Here is a 19,335-nt window from a genome sequence, read left to right as displayed (position 1 = left end):
CTCTTCTTCCCTGATCCCAGTGCCCCCATCACATACTACATTTGCTCTGTGGACTAAATTTCAGAGCCACGTGACATTTACAACACACAGTCCTAAAAGCACATGAAAAATACACCTGGTTTGGGGATTTGGCACAAACTCAGCCCAGGTTCACTGAAAGGTTTGTGACCCTTCTGAGCACAGCTGGGACCAAGTTACAGTTTTGCATAATACCTTGTGGCTTGAACGGCAAGATCTGATCAAACTTGGAAGCTTTGACTGAGATGCACTTGGAGAGTTTGAGTTCAGTTCAGGCATAAACTTGGTTTAAAAACTCAGGGGCTGCAGACTGCACTGAATGGAGATCAGATGGAGTATCTGCAGTCACCTGCATTTCAAAAATGGTCGGCCTGACGCTGGAGGTGGGGACTCCATAGCAGACCTGACCTCTACCAACAGCGAGACAGCCACGAGCACGCCAGTAGCCTAGTTCAAACCAGGATTCACTTCCTAATTCAGTCCTCCATCATTCCCACTACCCATGCGTTGATCTGCAACTTGGAGCAGCCTTCGAGCTGGCAAACTGGATTCCCTTCAGATCAAACCGAACTGGCAAACATGCTCAAGGAGGACACATCACACACCTCCTCCATACCCATAGGACCAGAACGGAGCCAGACCAAAACAGGAGCCCCTCACTTCACTGTGCTGCTGTGCAGTTGCCAGGTCTTTGGCACCAACCATTTCACTCTGCAGCCCTGCTCCCACTGGCCCACTCCACCTGCTAGCCTGGATGCACCCACCCAAAACTGGGGCTCAGATGCAGGAGAACCAGTGTGCAGAGGTACCCGATTGCTCAGGCTGTTTATCAGCACCCTCTGCTGGATATTACAAAGCTTTCTTCCCTCCAGGCCAGCCATGCCAGCAGGCTACTTGGGCTAAACCAGCAAAAGGTTGGGGCGTGGAAGCATGAGCCTACCCCGAGTGTCCCCCTGTACACAGTGCCCCGTGCAGCAGCACTGCGGGGACTACTCTGCACCGGTATATCTGCAGCAGTATAAGTCACTGTGCATCAGACACAGAGCCCAAAGACATAACAAAAAGGTAAACCCGGGGAGAGCCTTTGCTACATGATTAAGTTGCTTACAGCTCGTTTCAGTCTGAATGAAACAGCTTGCTGACAAAAGGTGCTGATGGAACACCTGAAATGCATCATCCCCCAAGAGGAGGGGAACGCATAGGTTCTGCTGTCATCAAGTTTTCTGCTGCGCCTCAGATCTGCAGAGGTCACCTATCCCCTGCAGCACTGGGATGGATGACGGGCAAAGAGGTAGCGGAGCCAAGTGAGTTGGTGGTTTGACATGGTGGATAATTATCATCTCAAATCTATGGTCTGCGAAAAACAACATCCTCATGTGCTGCATATCAGCCTTCAGGTGATTAGAAACTCGTGGTCACCTCTGATTCCAGCCACATTTATAGTGACCGTTTGATGCAGAGATGCTCGGGAATGCAAGACTCTGAACTAGCGTCCACTGTCAGACAAAGGAAGGTTCGACACACGATGGAGCCAGTTAAACCAACTACAGCTGGAAGACTGTCCAGGAACAGGAGGCCTGATACCTTCTGAAACAGCTAGAGTAAAATTCATAAACTGTAAGAGTCTTATCCATATAAATGTCTAATCCTTTCCGAATTCTACTAAATTCTTGCTCTCAATTATTTATGTGCTGCAAGAAAAAAGTAAGTTTCACCTATGTCAGATGTTTTGTTTCAATTGAAAACCTTGTACTATGTAAAAGTACACACAGGAATGCCTGGTTTACTTCTCTGTACTTCTAAGTTTATATACATCTGTCACGTTGCTTTTTATTACCCTTCACTCTAACTACAGATGCATAATCTTTTCAGTCTCTCCACAGCTCTAAGCATTTTCGTCACCTTTTTCTGCTAAATATTTGTAGCAGAGTGACCGGAAACGAACATATGATATTTTATTTTAAAACCAAAGGCCAGGCTAGCAGAGAATCACACGTCTTGCACCCACAGAGAGCCAGCACATCCCCATGCTCAGCAGCCTTCTAGTCGCCTAGAGCCAGGGGAGCGATGGAGGAAGCAACGCCTATTACATCAGACCCTTTCACGCTGCAAAATTCACGACTTCTGGAGAGGTTCTGTACTCCAGCGCCATGCCAGCCAATGTCAGCTGTGGTAATGCAAACGAAAAGGCATTAAACCCTGTTCCCCACTAGAGAACAAAGTCTCCCACTCATTCCTTCAAAAAATTTAAAGGTACTCATTTCTGAGGGACTTGTGGGGTGGGCAGATATGTTCACGGCGGTTCTCCAAAGATAGCTCAGAAATAACCTGGGAGGATCCCAGATGAAGGCTGGGTGTCTTCTTACATCTGTCTGGTTTGGGAGATGGAGTGTAAACAGTGGCACATTAGCTTAGATTAATTACAGACTGCCGGTATTTTCCTTTCATGTAGTGAACTCTGGGAACATAACACCGCTGATAATTAAATAGCGCCTTCCATCAAAAGGCTCCAAACCACCCAGCAAACCAGTCAAGCCGTTAAGGTAGGACTGCTGGAGCAGGACACACGAACACAGAACACCAGTTCAGGAAACAAACAAAAAAAATTGACTGAAGCTACAGAAGGAATTATTATATGTTTTGCATTACGTGCACCACAGCAAGACCTGGGCAGGATTAGCAGGAGTGCCAGGAGACCTTCATTGGTTGCACACAAAGTTTTATATCCCCTAAATAAGACTTTCTCCCATGACACAACACCCGTTTTTTTTTTCCATTTTCCTGGAACACCGGTTCAGTACTGATGAGGGAAATATAAAATATCTCCTGCTCTGCCTTCTGCAGCTATAGGGTTTCTTTGCAGCTTTAGTAAACAGAATATGAGCAAAGCCCTGTTTTAGTTAAAGAGATGACAGCCCTCAGGTAAGTATGGGTGAGAAAATACAGAACAGGAGGTAGGTGACAACTGAGAAGAGCTCATAGCAGTGGGGTTAACCATCTGTCTTATCTCATTCCCTCCTTCCCCACAAAAGCACTGCCTGTTGGTTATATGGGACTTCACAATGGGGTCACCACCACAGCCTGCCAGCATGGTGTAGGTACGGGGAGAGGGATGACCAAACCTGCACCCTTCCCATGTGCCACATCCCAGGTGGGTTACCACCTCCCCTCTCCCTGTTCTTTTCCTCCTCTGTCCCTGCTCTTTCCAGCCCAAGACTGCTTTTCCTTCCTTCACCCCCCTCCTCATCCCCTGGCACTAAATGTCTGCAAACTGAGGAGAAGCTCATGCTTACTCCCACTGGCACAGCCGAATGAATTGCTGCTTTAAAGCCAGACCGCTCCCAAAAACTGCAACCCCGACTTGTCAGATGTTCTTTCAAAGGCACGGAAACACGAGAGCCACACAGAAGGCAAAGGGAGAGCCAGGCTGCCAGCATCTACCCCGCTGTTTTACATTCACACTCACAATGGGCAGTGGAACTGGCGGATAGGAGCAGATGTGAGTTTCTCCTGCCCACCACATCCTCTGGCACACTGGGACCCTGCAGTTTGGGAACTCAAAATCTCCAGACTGGCTGCCCTTTGCAGGATGTTTCTTGCCCCTGTGGCAGCACTGACGTACCAAAGCACCAACCAAAACCCTTCAGTGCTCCAAGAGCCACCCTCAGTCTCTCCTGCTGGAGCATCAGCAGATTTTCTGTCAGGACACAACGCCTTGCCCTCGGAGCACGGCGTTATCTCTCAGTGTGCTCACACACCCTGCCCTCCACACAGGCATGCCAGCGGATTCAGCCGATGCTGCTGTCCACAGGCAGGATTCAGGACAAAGCCACGGCTGCCTCTTCACAAACCAGACACCGAGGCCTCGGCCTGCCCACCGCTACTAGATAGCGGGTGGACACAGCCAGTTGTCCTGAAGGGTTACAAGGGTAGGGAGAAGGGCTTAAGGGGGAAAGAGGGAAGGGAGCAAGCTTCATACAGGAGCAGTGCTTATTTTTGAAGGGTTAATTACACGTTATTATGGCTTAGTTAATAACCTGAGGTGGACTAGAGAGACGCAGACACCATCCAATATGTACCTCCTCACCAAATAAACGTAACTTTCTGACACACTGCGCAGACAGGCTTACTTTCCACATAACCATTGAACAAAAAACATGAGTATTCAGCCCACACCACAGCCCGTGGTGCAGCAGGTGGAGCACACGGCCACGGGACAGCTGCTTGTGACTTCCCCCTGCCACTGCCAGGAAACCCTCTACCCCCAGCCCTGCCCTTCCCTGATACAGCAAGGCCTCAGAAGCCATGCAGATTTGAACAAAGCACAAGAAATCTGAAGAAACATAAAGCTGTCAGATATCTACCATAATATCTGCTAGGACTGTTCATTTACCTACTTCCTTCCTAGGGAACATTGGGCAGCCATAAAAGCAGGACAGACAAAGAACCCACAACAAAACCTGAAGAGAAGTATTTCTCAACTGTTCTCTCAGCACTCCTCTGTTACAGAGAGGATAAACTACACCTGGGCAGGCTTGGGTGGTAGTAGTAATCCTCTGCCCTCCCTGCGGCCCACAGCCATTAGTGCCAGGTGAAGCCCATGAAGGAAAAGAGGCACTCCATCTTAGCAGAAGTCACAGAGCCAGGGACATACCCCAGAAATCCCAGCCCTCATCCTCACAACTGAATCCTCCCAGAGAAATCAGGAAGATTTCATTGTCATTGGCATGAAATGCACATCAGGGAGATGGGGTATCCCTCGCTGCAGGTCAGGACCCCAGCATGCTCGGTGCCCTACATAGGTAGAGCTGAATGGCCTTGGGCTTCAAAGCACAGCTCACACTGTAGGAATGTCCCTAGGCCCCAGTGTGCCAGGCACTATAAAGCACAAGACAGGAGTTACTTCATCATTATCCTGCTGGAAAAATATAACTGAACAGTCTACTTATCTCCTATTTTAGTAAGACAGCCGTATACGGACACTGACTTTCCTCTCATTTATAACGGCATAGGCAAGAGAGAGAAAAATATATACGTCAGCCAGAGATTGATTGCCACGTGTTACACATGCAGGCAGGAGCTCCTGGCTAGCTCTGGACAGACAGTGAGGGTTTCCACCTTCCTACTTGCCTGGGCAAGTCCCCAAGAGTCCCCAGCAGATTTGTGTCACCAATGCTACATTTGCCTTGCTGAGGGCAAATGCACCAAAGCTAGTTCAGGTGCTGGACCTGCACCTTGGTGTTTCCACACTCTGGAAGCATGGAAGAAAGACAAGCCAAAAGTCGGAACTAGAAATTGCAAATCTGAACCCTCTTTAGATGCCAAGTTGAATCTGTTCATCATGTATTTTCTTGTAGGTATGTATTTCTGACCCAACATTATCAAAAGCTCAAGACTTCACTTGTCGGTGTGCTGCCAGAGCTGGAGTCCTTCCTGATATATTTAGAGCGTTCAGCATTACACCAACTCCTCTACTCAGTAAACTATGATATTTGAGCTATGATTTTTTTGTTTGTTTTAATGTGACCTATCCAAAGAAGCTCTTGGATCTTAAATCTGGTTTCTGAACAAGAAAAATACGGTTGCTCCAATGTTATTTTGTTGCTGCAATTAGCTTGTTTTTTTATTTAGAGAGCTGGTTCTGTATCTCTTTTACAAGGACAAGCTCCTGATCGAGACTAAAATTCCGGGTGAGACAACTGACCAATGCATCTGACCCAAGGCTGAAAATAAAAGCTGGCTTCCCACCTTAGTTTCCAAGTAAACTCCACCAAATGACGCAGTGCCCCATACTGCATTTCACAGGCAGCGCGGATATATTTAGCGTGGGATGCCCCTCCCAAAGCGCAGCTTGGGGCACAACTGGCCGAGCAGAACCCAGGCAGGAAGAAAGGCAAATGAACCGCGCAAGCCATCCTCTGCACTCGGTAGCGTGACTTTTGTTTATTTGCTTTGCTAAAACAAAACAAAATAAAACAACTTTGGAAGAGGCGTTTTATTTTCAGGTCAGGCAGCAAACCCAAGAAGTGTAATTAGGCCCTGGAAATTAGCAGTTGAATTTATTTGTGCGGTTGAACGTTCTTTGTGTTTCCCACAAGAAGAAGGAACACAGGGGACAAGACCACCATCTACACTTGCTTCTCAAGCTTGCTGCAAGAGAAAAGGGAGTAAGGACCACATGGGCATCACAGAAGCAGCATGCTGGGACTCCCCTTTCATAGGTGTGAAACCAAGGACAATAAACCACTTTAACAGCGATATTTAGGTGCCTGAAGAAGCACACTGGTTGCTTTGGAACCTACAGAACTGCCTGAGGAAGATGGATTTCAGCGGTGTATAGCTGGCTAACTTGCAAGTGACTGCCTTTCAGCAGACACCTCCCTGGAGAGATGCTTCTGGGGGTGACCAAAGGGCTGTGGTGGTCTCTCCTTCTGTGGTCACAAAGACAGCTTAGCTCTAGGAAGCCCACTTTTGCCCTGAGGACCCCAAGAGGTGATCTCCTTGGGCAAATCAGGTAGCCACTAAAACATGTGAAGGTGGTCAGAACGATAAAAGGCAGTGGCTACTCATAAGCATCCACCAACCGCTGGGATTTGGCAACAACATGTCATATATGGTGACCCCCTCCTGCCCTATGAGCTATAGGGACAGCTCTTTGCCCTCTCACGAAGGGCTCCCAGCTGCAGTGCAGTAGCCCATGGTGTCTTCTTGACTTCTACGCTGGTAAATCTCTTGGCCTCAAACTAATCTGACACCAAATCAGACAAAATCAGACACCAAAACCTTAGCTGTAAAGGACTTTCTTTTCAAATCAGGACAATAATCTATTATTACATATTAGAAATTAAACAAGAAATTAGGCCAAAACTTCACTCCCAGTTTGCGTAGACAGGAGAACCCAGTCAAGACCCTTACCCTGCAGCTTTCCCTAACATGGGTGGTTTTTCTGTAAGCCTTTGAGAACCTTTTTTTGTTTAAAGAGGGACTTTCAGTTCAGGGTTGGACTAAGCAGAGAGTGATTCATTAGGGAGACCTCAGTGCAAAACGCAAAGTCATTTATCTTATTTTCTTCAGCCCCAGATGGGAGGTGGATAGGGCCAGGGAATATTCATGGCCATGAAAAGTCTTAAATGTCTGAATGACACCACAAGCATAAAGATAAAAAGATTTTTCAGAGTTGAACTGCTTCATCCTCTCCTGTGACAACTTAAGAGGTTGAGTAGAGTAGCTGTCTCCTAGATTTCCCAGTCTTTCTTTCCTTTCCCTTAAACAGTGCTCTGTTGGGGGCTCCTTTCCATGGCCTTCCTTCAGTCAACAATGGCTGAACATAGCTTTTTGCTCCTAGGACAAGTTATCTCTGCCCCAGGCCAGCCTGCAAAGAAAGAAGACTTATTTAAAGAGGTGCAGAGAGGAACTGGGATGTGATCTTAATCACTGACCCTTGGGTATCCTAGAGCAAAGGACCACAATATGCTGAGACATGAATACCTCTCCTCTGGCAGGGAAAGTTGGGCACTCGCACTATACATGACAACGATCCAAGAGTTAACCAGGTTTAGAAATCCTTCCACATCGGTGTCCTGTTTCAAAGTCGTGCAACCGAAGAGAGGAACAGTAGTTTGAAACACACAACTTGAGGAAACTTCTTTTTCTTCCCAGATTTTTAAGAAGCAGTACAAGTTTTTTTTCTCTAATTTGAGATAAACACTTGTTTATGAGAACTCTTGCAAGTAATTTTTTCCCATAGATTGTTTGTGTGCACACTGCTGAAACTTTCTGATAACTGAATACACCAGAAAAACAGACGTGGATTCCTATCCCAGAATGGATGAGTGCCATTCCTAGACTCAAATTTCAGATGCAAACATTGCAATTTAAGATATCAACAGTTAGGTCCCTTCAGTAACGTTTGCTTTAGCATGTTAACGTGGTTTCTATGAGAATTTCCGTTATTAAATTCCTCCGTTAAAATATTCTCAAAGGGCACAGAAGAGTCTTCAAACACAATCAAACACCCCTGTAAATACTGGCCAAGATCACAAGAAAAGTTTAAAATGTTCACCTAGCTCATCATTGTTCCAGTGATGTAATGTTTGTAGCAGGCCCGCCAAGGCAATACACAGGGGAAGCTGCTGTGAGAACCGCTCTTTTCTCCTTCAGGAATACATCTCCTGCTCGTTTAGACTAATTGATTTCACACACAGTTGTTTATGTGTGTGGCCTCCCCTGATTTTCTGAGCTCTCTTTGCTCCAAACAAAACAGCTTAGGGATGTAGATGGAGCCAATTGCATTTTGGAAGAGTGGAGATAACACCTCAAAGCCAAACAGAAAAAAAAACAAAACCAAAAAAACAACATTTCTTGGTTCTGAGGCTCTCTCTGGATTATGCTTTGAGGCAACTTTACAAAAGCATGCTTCTGAGGAACACCATAAAACTGCTTCAGAGACACAGCGCGCAGAGCCCGGCAGGAAAATGTTCCCCATAGTGGTGGGAAGGGGAAAAAGTAACTTCTGAGCAGAAAGATATATGGCAGCTTGCAAGATTGCAAACAATAGACAACCAAGAAGCTGTCTCAAATTTTAAAACATCCTGATTTCATAGAGCTTGTAGCTGCACTGAGAGAGCATCAGAGTCCTACTTTGTGCATGGATTGTGTATCAGGAAACTGCACTGATCTACCAAACACTGGTTAGAAAGGAAAATTTATCTTGGGCAAGAAATCTGGATATTAATTTGAAAGCACAAAACGGAGCAAGGAAGATTAACTGCCCTCAGACTCTCCAGATCAGCCATGTGGACGCACTGCAGATTCAATCTGCAGTGAATTACAAGTCATCACACACAAAGTATTGAAGTAGCCAGCCAGCAAAACCAGTGGAAATACACTTTTGTGGATCTGGTCAGAGAATGGAATCTCTGTTCCCCAAGAAGGCCTGGGATTTCAACATTTGCCTTCATCCCAAAAAGAGATGAAAGGTCAAAATATTATAATATTTCATGCCATGAACAATTCCAAATGCTTTTGAATTGAAAATGCGGCGGAAAAAAACAACATGTTATTGATAGAAACAAAACATTCAACATGAAATGTTGATCCAAAACAAGAGATTTCAGTGTGTTGACCTGAAATTTAAACTCTTGTTTCAGGTTTCAACTTAAATATCATTTTAAGTCTGAATGTCAATTGGAAACAGAAATCATTAAGTTTTGAAACATCACTATGGAAAAATATGTTTTTCTTCTGGAAATTTTATTTTATACCTAAGCATGTTTTCTAATGAAAGCTTCTTTACTTTGCCTGCTCCGTATTTGTGTTGCTGCCTGAGGACTGGGCATTTGCTCCATGCATATGGAGGTCCCAGCGGGCATATTCACTCTGGGGACACACCAGGAACCAGAGGTACCTCACAGAAGCTCAGGAAATGGCACACCTTCACCCAGACTTGTTTAGGAACATTATGCTCCAAAATATTACAGAGCAATTGCAGATTTTGATTTCAAGGAAAAGGTCCATGGTGTTGGATGGGCACTGGACAAACAGAAACCCACTTCTACACACAGATGATGGGTGGGGTCTGAGGATACTCCTAGATGCCCTACAGAGCTCCACTTCTTATTCAGCATACTGGATTACAGACCACTTTCCAATGGTCTGCACTGTGAAACTTTGGAAAGGAAAAGGCAAATGGGACTCCAGAAATTACCTCTAATCATTTGTTATTTATTTAATATTAATTCTTTGCATACAAACACAAGGAAAAGCTCTAAAAATCCAGAACATTTCTGATGTGTTCATTCTGTCTGAAGACATCTCTAAGCATACATACAACCAACAGTGATTTCTGCCCCATGCAGAAATAACCAACCATTGTTTTCTGTGGAAGTCAGGACAATAAGAGAAAGCAGTGTATCACCAACACAGGGTTGTGAAGTTTGACCAGAAAGGCACCCACACCACTAATGTCTGCTGCTTCTGACAAATGGGATGATGGGCATGAACACCAAGTCTGTACTGCGTAAAAGCCACACAGAGCGTCAATTCACAGCAACCAGTCACAGACACAGGATTTCAAATTACATGGGATCAAGACAGTCTGGAAGTGCAGCTAGAATGATGCAGAGGTGTATTGAGAGAAAGCACTACTAAGGAAAGAGTGAGAGGATCAAGTGATGAATTTAACACTGTTGGCAGTAAAAGCCAAAGGCTCCTGCCCACTTGGGCAGAGGAGCTGACAGGATAAGCAAGGCTCAGTTAGCAGGAGATCGACAGTGCTCAGCAGGGCAGCAGCATCTGCCTGAGACCAAACAGGGAATGGTGACTGCCTGAGACCAAACATGTGAAGGTGACTCTGTGGCTTTCAACATCCGACCAGCATCTGTTACGTTGATGGACCTTCTGGATGACAGTTCGTGACTTGGGAACGGGCAATGGTTCTGAGCTCTTGCAATCCCACAGGAATATATCCTCCTCCTGGGACTTCTCCGTCCCTGGCCCAACTCCAGCATGCCCTGACGGCAGGCATAAAAATGTCCTCTTGCACACAGGCCCAATGGATAACCCGAACAGGGGTTGGGGCCCACTGAAGATCACCACCTTTTACCAGGTGGGAGAATGAGTTACTAGACCAGCTGGGAAATAAGAGGATCATCTTCCATGTTACATCATGGAGGTGCAGGAGCTTGTACAGGTGCCAGGCAAAGCTGTTTATCCCTCCATCCTGTGATGGTGAGCGGCACCTTCAATTTGTCCATCTCAGGAAGGATTGCATGAACCACAAGGTTCACCAGCCCAGATCTCAAGAAGGTTTACCGAAAGTGGCAAGGAACTGACAGAGCCTTATCTCTAACATATTTAAAATAGATTTCCTACTTTGACCTTGTCCATAAGCCAAAGTTAGGCTTAACTAACAAGCTAACTTTGTCTAAACATACATAACCACCTTTCTTATTGCTCATAGCTGCGTTTTATGCTCGACTTGAAGCGTCACCTAGCATTTATACTATGGCCTGGTCCAGACTATCAAGTTTACCCCATAAAACTTCATTAGGTCATGAAGGAAGAAGAAAAAAAAAGTCCCATGCCTCTGTACACCCCAGTTAACACCATTATTCTGACAGAGATCCCAGCAAGGCCACAGCAGGAGGTGTTGTTTCTCCCATGTCACCAGTGCTGGTGCTGCTCTGCCATGAACGGGACCTAACAAAAGCAGTCAAATTCACACAGAGGCTGATCGGAGTCTATTGTTCCATCTAGGCAGGTCTGACCTAAAATGGTGCCATTTTCTTAGAAAATACAGAAGTTTTACATGTCTTGTAGTAAAAAAAAAAAAAAAAAAAAAAAGTGGCTATTATGTGCAGCGGGTTATTATGATGTTGGAGTACAACTGTAGTTATGCAGAAACGCAGACTCGTAGATCATCTCAGCGTGCTGTGGAGAAGACAGCCAGCTCTCGAGTCTTTCAGGATTGCGCAGACTCCCTGGAAAGCACCAGAGATGCTGAAAGAGCCCGAGCAGCTCCAGTAAAAACTGCACATAAACAGCGCTGCACTCACCGAGCTCACCCAGCTGAAAACTTTCTTGCCATTAATAAAGAATTATTAGAAGTTCATTTTGTCCTTTGGCAAAACTCCCAAAAAGCTTGTTAAGAATGGGTGGAAATGGGGAATAGTTAGAAAAACAGAGGAGAAGTCATGACAGGCAATTGGTCATAATTCACGCAAGCACTAACGCGGCGCTACCTGCGTGGCGGGCAGCAAAGTCTCCGCAGGTGGAACAACAGCTGCAGTCACACACAGGGCTGCAGATGTCAGGGAGAAACCTGGTCTGTACACACCCTGCGCTTGAACAAGAAGCAACGGTTCAAATGTGGTTCAAACCCTGAAGCCTCCACTACAGCAAGCAGGGTGATGGGGCTACCCCATGAATATCGCCTCGATGCACGACAGTAGGATTCCAGCTAGTTTTTTCGCATCCAAAGATGGGCAGAATCAACGGTGGTGACGGTCACAGGATACTCAAACCCTCCCAATTGTGACACAGAAATGATAATGGCAACTTATTTTCTAAACAAAACTCTGGCATTCTGCCAGCTCTGATATTTACAATAATTATAGCAAATCTGGACCACAGAATATAATCAGGAAATTTCTATACTGCTCAATCTGTAAAAAGCAAAACAAAACCAAACCACCTTAACACCTTCATTTTCTTTCGCACAGTATCATTTTTTTCTGACTACAGCCAGCTCTGGAGTACTTACGAGCACCTCAGAGACTAGTGAACCTGACAGCCACAAAACAACGTTTTCCGGAAAAGATTCTGTTAATGAAGACATATTTGGGCTCACATGTTTTTCTCGACATTCTTTGATGTGTACCAAAGCTCAGAGAGGTTTTAACAACTAAGCGAGGGATATTCTCAGTTTATTTGCTTTCAAACTGACTTGCACATAATAGAGGTGCTACAATGCTTTGGGACTCAGTGAAACAATGATGCTGAAACAGCCAAGAAACTGAACAGAGAACAATTGGAAGATAAATTTAGGGAGACCACTGAAATACCAGTATTGGTATGACTTTTGTTAACCCTCTGCCCTTAATGACTAAAATAAACCCCAAACACATGCTCCACCCAACCACATCCAATTGAGACCATCCACAGTCTCCACATCCAATTGAGATGGGAGAAGATTTAGAGAAAGCACATTATATTTTCCCCAAATCCTTCAAACAAATTAAAACTTACACTGTATATATATTTTAATATTATAATATATATATATAAATATACATATATATATATATACACACACACACAAAGATACAATGCTGGTCTCCTTTTCTTTCCCAAAGAGAAAAACTATCAAACCCTTCGTATGACCTACTGAAAGCCAAAGATTACACCCAGAACTCTTTTTTCAAGTCTGTACACAACTGTGCCACAAGTTCTCTGGCCATGAACTGCTGCTCTCTCTGGGATGATTTACCCCATCTGTGTATCCCTGCTAGTCACCTAAAGAGTTATCTTATCTAATTTTGTTTTTCTTAATGCCACTCCAGAACCTGAGACAAAGCTTTGCAGAACTGACTCGCCACTTTGAGCAATCAATCCCTGACTCCTTAAGCATGCCCAAGCATCAGAAACAGCTGAGCCTCGGAAGAAAAATCGGGACCTTTGACAGCGTTTCAAGTCGGATACCCCAAATCACTAGTCACTGCTGGAAACCTTGGCCTTCAATACCTTTCTTCTGAATACAAGAGCATTAAACAGAAGGCCACCGGGTTAGCTCAAAGAGTGACAGAGGAGGCCAGGATTCAAACCATCTCTCTCATGTGGTAGACCACAGCATTAACTGCACGACAACCAGGCATGCCTGGAAAAGCAGAGATCAATTAGGGGTCTCTTGCAGGGTTATGCAGGACACTAATGGTCTGATCCTGCCGTTTTCATTTAGATGAATAAGGCTGCCAGGTCAGGCCATATTTACTGTACCAAGCTCTGAAACTCTACAGAAAGTTAATTCTGCCCAGCCTGACAGAAATAGGAACGCTTCCTCTCCTCGGCTTTGCCCTCTCGCCAGCTCCTTTGAAGCAGAGGTGCACATCAGTAGGTTCCCAAACAAACTGGGACCAACGCCAGCCCAGGGAAGCCCAGTTCTGTACCAAGCAAAATAAGGGAGATGCATCCACCAGGAAGGACCGACTGACCACCCGTCTCGGTCCCGACGGGGGCCAAAAGAGGCACTGTCGCTCTAGAGATGGCCACGGAGCCCTTCAGCATGCTGGGAACAACCACAGCTAGAATGAAAACGGCTGTGGGCAGCAATGGGACAAGGGGAGATTTCCCAAAGCCCACTGCAGCATCAACAGAGCATCTAGATATGACAGAGCAAGAGACCCTCCAGCCCCGAGGGCTCTGAGGTGCTTTCTGCACAGCCAGAATTAAAAATAAAACCAGGAGCAGGGAGGACTGGCTTGCCCAGGACCTCGAGAGAACCAGCGTCTGCTGGAGAGAGGGACTGAGCAGCAAACCGCCAGCCCGAGGCCGCCAGGAAACGCTGCAGCACGAGCCAGACCCACAGCTCAGCCACAAGAGAACAGGTCGGCTTAGGAGGGATGCAGCCGGCTGGGGAGTTAAATTTAGACAGGTAAACAGACCGAGGGGAAGAGGCAGGGTTCATCACAGAGCTCCTACTGCCCGTCTTTGCCCGGCCCCAGGGAGGACACCCCAATAACCCTGCCGGGGGGCTGCAACCACAGACGGGGGCTCCTCCACATGGGCTGCCTGGACGTGCAGGTGTAGGAGCACTGCTGGCATGGATGCTGTTTCCCCAGGGAAGCTGGGCAGCCGTGCTGGGAAGCGTGCACAATTGCAGCCTGAGCTGTGGAGCCACAGCCCCACAAGCTGGGTACCAACGGAGGAGAGCTGGGGCTGCGCACACAGGGAACCAGAGAACCAGAGAACACCAGAGAACACCCAAGGAGAAGCCAGGGGGCCACAGGGCTGGTGTAGTCATCCAGGTGCCAGAGCCCTGCCGAGCTACCTTTCTGAGGGAAAAAGGCATGACAGAAGAGGCTTGGCAATTGCTTGTGACACTTAATGAAAGAAGAAGGAGTTAAAGTCTTGCAAACTCAGCCAAATTTTAACTTGAGTCTTCCCAGCCCGGAGGGCTCGAGGGGATACACAGCACTGCCTTCCCCAGGCTGTCTGCAGCCTCGCTGCAAGCCATCAGGCTTCACAGCGTGTTTTACAGCGTCCAAGGACAAGTGAAGGATCCCCACAGAAGGGCAGGCTGCGCCGTACAATGGTCTCAGCTTGCAAAGTGCTTTTGCGAAGAAAGGCTGCGTAATTACAAGGGACATGGGAGCATCCCTACTTTGTGAAGCAGCTGTGCTGCAAAGCGGCAATCTGCTTTCAATGACCCTGTTGCTCTACCTCCCTCACAGCGGAGGAAGGTTTGCGTAAGCCTCGTCGATTTGCAAGCCAAGGCTTGGAAGGGGCAGCAGATCGCAAGGCCCGGTGCCGCCCGTGGCTCTGTACGTGTGTTTCATCCAGTTATCTCTGCAGCCAGCCCCACAACTCACACGCAAGTAAAACGTGTTTTCCAAAGAGACGGTCGGTCTTTATCTGAGGGTTTTAAGAGCTGGAGAAGCTAACGCTTCTTTTGGTAGTTGGTTCCAATGGCTGATCACCCCGCTGTTAAAAACGTTGCCTACTGCTAACACGAACGTATATTGCTTAAATGCCAGCAACATGCTGGTTTTGTGCAGTTCTCTTCTTGAATCGAAAGAGCTCTCCAAGTACCAGCTACCTCCCACCACTGAAAGCACCCAGGTACCGCACCGAGCCACCGCTCGGCTCTTTCTGAAACGCTTCCTAGGCCCACATTCCTTAGGTCTGCCATTAGAAAGGATTGTTTCCTGCCCAGGAACAATTCCCGTGACTCCCGTCTGCACTGCCTTCAACTTTAATGGACCTGGGTTCCTTTTTCCATCAAGCTAACACCCCTTTCTCTGTAAAAATGGAAGCAAATCATGGACTGTGCGGTCTTACATGACAACATGCCTTGGCTATCTGCATCCTGATTTTAAAAGTACTGTGCTTAAAAGTCTCTCTGAAACACTTATTGTGTGTGTGTCCAATTAGTTTTGAAATGATGAAATGCTTTTCACTTGAACTTTGATCAGCCATTAGGAAAAAGATCTTATGAATAGAAACAATTTATATTCATTTAGATGAGCAATCATGCAGTCTTCAGAAAAGACTGGATTCCCTGCACGCCTTGAAACCCAAGCCCAACAACTTCAGGACAAAAGACTCGAGATCTGAAGCAGTCCAGAAACACAGAGGCCCACTGGGCTAGAGAAAAGGACAAATAGCATTAAAGGTGACTGTGCTGATTTATTTGTTGTGTAAATTTCACAACATTTGGTTGCTCGCTAATAGCCCAAACTCCTGGAAACTTCAGTACACGAGAATTTCCATTTTTTCTTAAACAGTTATGTTTCTGGCCTTTGTAGAATAAGCCTTGAAAAGACTTTTCAAGAGAGGTATGTCCTCTTGAAAAGGGGCATACCTTACTCCCTAAAAGCAATAAATCAAGAAAACCCAACTTTTCAGACCCAGCTCTTTCAAGACTTCAATTTTTTTTCAACTGCTCTCACGAGTTCTTGCAGACTGGGAGGGAAGGGGCTGAGAAAGAAGACTTCTTGGTGCTGGGATCCCACAGCAACGATTTCAGCTTCAACATGCCCCGAACGGAGGCATGTTAGTTTTACGTACAATAGAGACAGAGGAAAGGACAAAAGGGCTGCTTAAAGCTACCAGGAGGAGAGGTGAAACATTCCCCAAGTCACCGAATGAGCTGGGGAGGGACTCGTTTCCAAAAAGGAGGAATCTCTCGCCGACACTCCTGGGCACAGAAACGCGAGTGAGGGATGGAGCCTGGGAGCACAGGAAATCCATGGCTGGGCCGCGGCCAGCTCTCCTGTCCAACTCTGCCTCCTACCCTCAGCTGGCAGTTGAGCCTCATGCTTTTCCCTTCATATACTTGGCTAATTTCTTTCAAGAAGGAAAAAAAGAGTGCTCGGGCTGGCTTTGCTGCCACACGTGGTAACTTATTCCATACGGCGTACACTAGGAGTAAAAAAATTCCACCTGAACTCCTTCAGCACCCAAGCTTCACCTACAAATCCGTGTGCCCATGGATGGGACATTGGTTTAAGAGGAGTCTGTCCCTCGTGTGAAGAGGAGAATCCTCTTCTTTCTCTCTTGGGAAGAAGAGCATGTACCAAATTTTGTTCTGCTTTTAAAACACGGTGCATGCGACACAAGACAGGAGCGCACCTGTGTGTTAAAACTGCCACCACGGGAAAAAGGGCTTGCTTCAGACCGCGTGCTGGTGCACCGTGGCGAATGTGGGAAGGGAGGGCAACGCCAGGCTCAGGTGTGAGTGCTGGTGCCCCCCTGCAGACCTGAGGCCTGGGGAGAAGGATGGGGAAGACCCTCGTAACATGCACGTACCAGATGGGGTAAAGGGCGCAGAACAGGCAGACACAAAGAAGATGAGCGTAAAGGAAGGAGATACCTGAGCCCAAATAAAGAGCACAGGGAAAGAACACTTGATGTGTAGTCAGCAGAGGAGGCATTGGTGCAAAAAGGCAGTCCCCACGTGCTGGTGAAGTGTGGTAAAGCACATTATGAGAAACGTGCAAACCACGAACGTGATGTGTGTGCACCAGAGTTTCTGGCTACAAAGAAAACGAAGCAAGAACACAGATGCTGGCACACGGGTGAGCAACAGCACTGCTCTGTCATGAAAAAAAAGATGAACAGGTGAGTATATGTGTGCAGAAAGCAGAGCAAGAGTGGCGATGAACACACGCTGGAGAGTGCATGCAGGAAGGCATTAAGTGGAAGGAAAAAGTTGGATAGAGAGACGGACAGGGATGCTCAACTGGTGGCAGAGGGAAAACACGAGGTAACAAAGCGTGTCACAGCACACGACAATATGTTTGGGGAAGTTCTTCTGCCGGTACCGCTAAGGGAAGTATTGCACCATAATTCCCAGAAAATAAAAAAAAAAGAAAACGAGTTTCACGAAACACGATGTTTGTTATGGGTACAGCGGGGATGCTCGCGCCCCCGTACCGTGGGACCAGGCAGGCTGTCGCTGCTCGCCTGTGTCTCTGGGTGCACGAGCACCTTCTGCCGTGCCAGCACCCGTGCGGGTGCCACACAGCAGGTTTGGGGCGAGACCGACAGCACGGGCAGGGGGCTCGGGGGCTCGCAGGGCAGCTGGTGCCCGCCCCGGGGAGAGAGCAGACCCTCACCCGCCAGCAAGGTCCTTCTTACCGGGGCAGCATCTGCTTTGCCAGAGCCTCTCCTCTCACGTCAGAGGACCATCTGCCTTAGCACGGCCGCGGCTGCCACGCCGAGGAGCATCCCTCACGCCACAGCAGCCTCCCTCGTGCCAGGGCGAGGCCCGGAGCTCCCCCCACCGCCGCACCAGCCCCGTCCCACCACGGGAACCCCTCCGAGCCCCCCGAGCACCTTCTCCCGACCCTCCAGGCCGAGCCGAGGGGCTCCCGGAGCCCCACCAGCGTCCCCGACCCGCTCCCCGCTCTCCCCTCGCCGCCCCCCGACGGCCCCGTCCCCTTCACCGGGCGCTGCGCGGAGCCGCGGCGGGGGTCGCGGGGACCACCGCGCCGGGCCCTCCTCGGAGCCCCCCGCCGCCCCCCGCCGGCCGGGGCCGCCCCCTCCCTACCTGCATGTCCCCGGGCGGCGGCGGCAGGTGTGCACGGGGCTCGGCGCCCCCCGGACACCGCGAGGGGACGCACCTGCCCCGGGGGCCGCGGCCCCGCGCCGCGCCGAGCCCCCCGCCGGCGGCTGCGGGAGGGGAGCGGGGAAGGAAGGAAGGACGGAGGCGGAGGCGGCGGTTTCGGGATAGGGCAGGCTCCCGGTGCCGGGCTGCCGCGGCTCCGAGGGCGCCTCCCGGCCGAAGTTGGCGGCGGCGGCGAGTGCCGGGCCCGGGAGGTGCCGGCGGATCCCGGGGGCTCCGGCCGCCTCCGCTCCGCCTCCCCCCCGCCCCGCGCCCGCCCCCCGCGCCCTGCGCCCGCCCCGCCGCCGGGAGGGGGCTCGCCGGGGCCGGCCCGGGGGGCTGCTGCCGTCGGGGGGCTCCGGGGGGGGGATCACGGAGCAATGGGGTTGCCAAAGGGCGAGGGGACGAGGGGAGGTGGCTCGCTGCTGCTGCTGCTGCCGCCGCTGCTTCCCCGAGGGTCGGCGCGGGTGGGGAAGGGGGCGAGGAGGAGCCCGGGTGCTGGTGGAGAGGCCGCTGGAGGCAGGAGGAGAGCGGATTTCGGGGGGGGGTCTCCGTGGGGCTGGCTCCCCACCAGCGGGTCACACCACCGGGAATCGCGGCGGGGGCTCTGCCTCCCCCTGATCCCGTAAAACTCGGTGGGTTCACAGCCGGGTCCTGCTCCCGCTTCTCCTGGAGGAGGGAAGCGGGGAGAAGCCGCAGGGGCACGGGCAGGATGGGTGCACACTGACACTGGGGGGGGAGAGCGGTGCCCAGCCCTCGGGGCGGCCTGGGGAGCAGCACACGCACACGGGCAGGGTTGACGTGAGCCGGGCGGCAGCTCCGCAGCCGTGCACGAAGCCACGATTTGCACTTGTTGCGTTGGGGTCCCCATCTCTGGCCCCCACGGCGTCTGCAACCCGAGGTCTGGAGCTGCGGAGCCTGGTGCAAAGTGTGAGGAGCAGCCAGCCCCCGCCTCGCTGCTCCTCCGCAGGCGTACGGAGGGACGGGTGTCGGGG

General features: G+C 49.2%; 1 protein-coding gene across 2 annotated transcripts in view; it reads right to left on the bottom strand.

Annotated features, from left to right (window-relative positions):
• Positions 1-18,571, bottom strand: part of WNT5B (Wnt family member 5B) — a 71,679-nt gene extending 53,108 nt beyond the window's left edge. The window contains exon 1 of one of the 2 annotated variants that reach the window (XM_066990282.1): positions 18,360-18,571. Coding sequence is in view for 1 of the 2 variants with exons in the window: in XM_066990281.1 (XP_066846382.1) it covers positions 18,287-18,292 (6 nt within the window). In the remaining variant the exon portion in view is untranslated. Of the gene's footprint in view, positions 1-18,286 lie in introns of both variants that reach the window. The other variant, XM_066990281.1, reaches the window with a different exon arrangement.
• Between the last annotated feature and the right edge of the window lie 764 nt (positions 18,572-19,335).

This window comes from Anser cygnoides, chromosome 1, assembly GCF_040182565.1.
Source record: "Anser cygnoides isolate HZ-2024a breed goose chromosome 1, Taihu_goose_T2T_genome, whole genome shotgun sequence".
NCBI classification, from domain to species: domain Eukaryota; kingdom Metazoa; phylum Chordata; class Aves; order Anseriformes; family Anatidae; genus Anser; species Anser cygnoides.
This window is presented reverse-complemented; position numbering and strand designations above follow the sequence as displayed.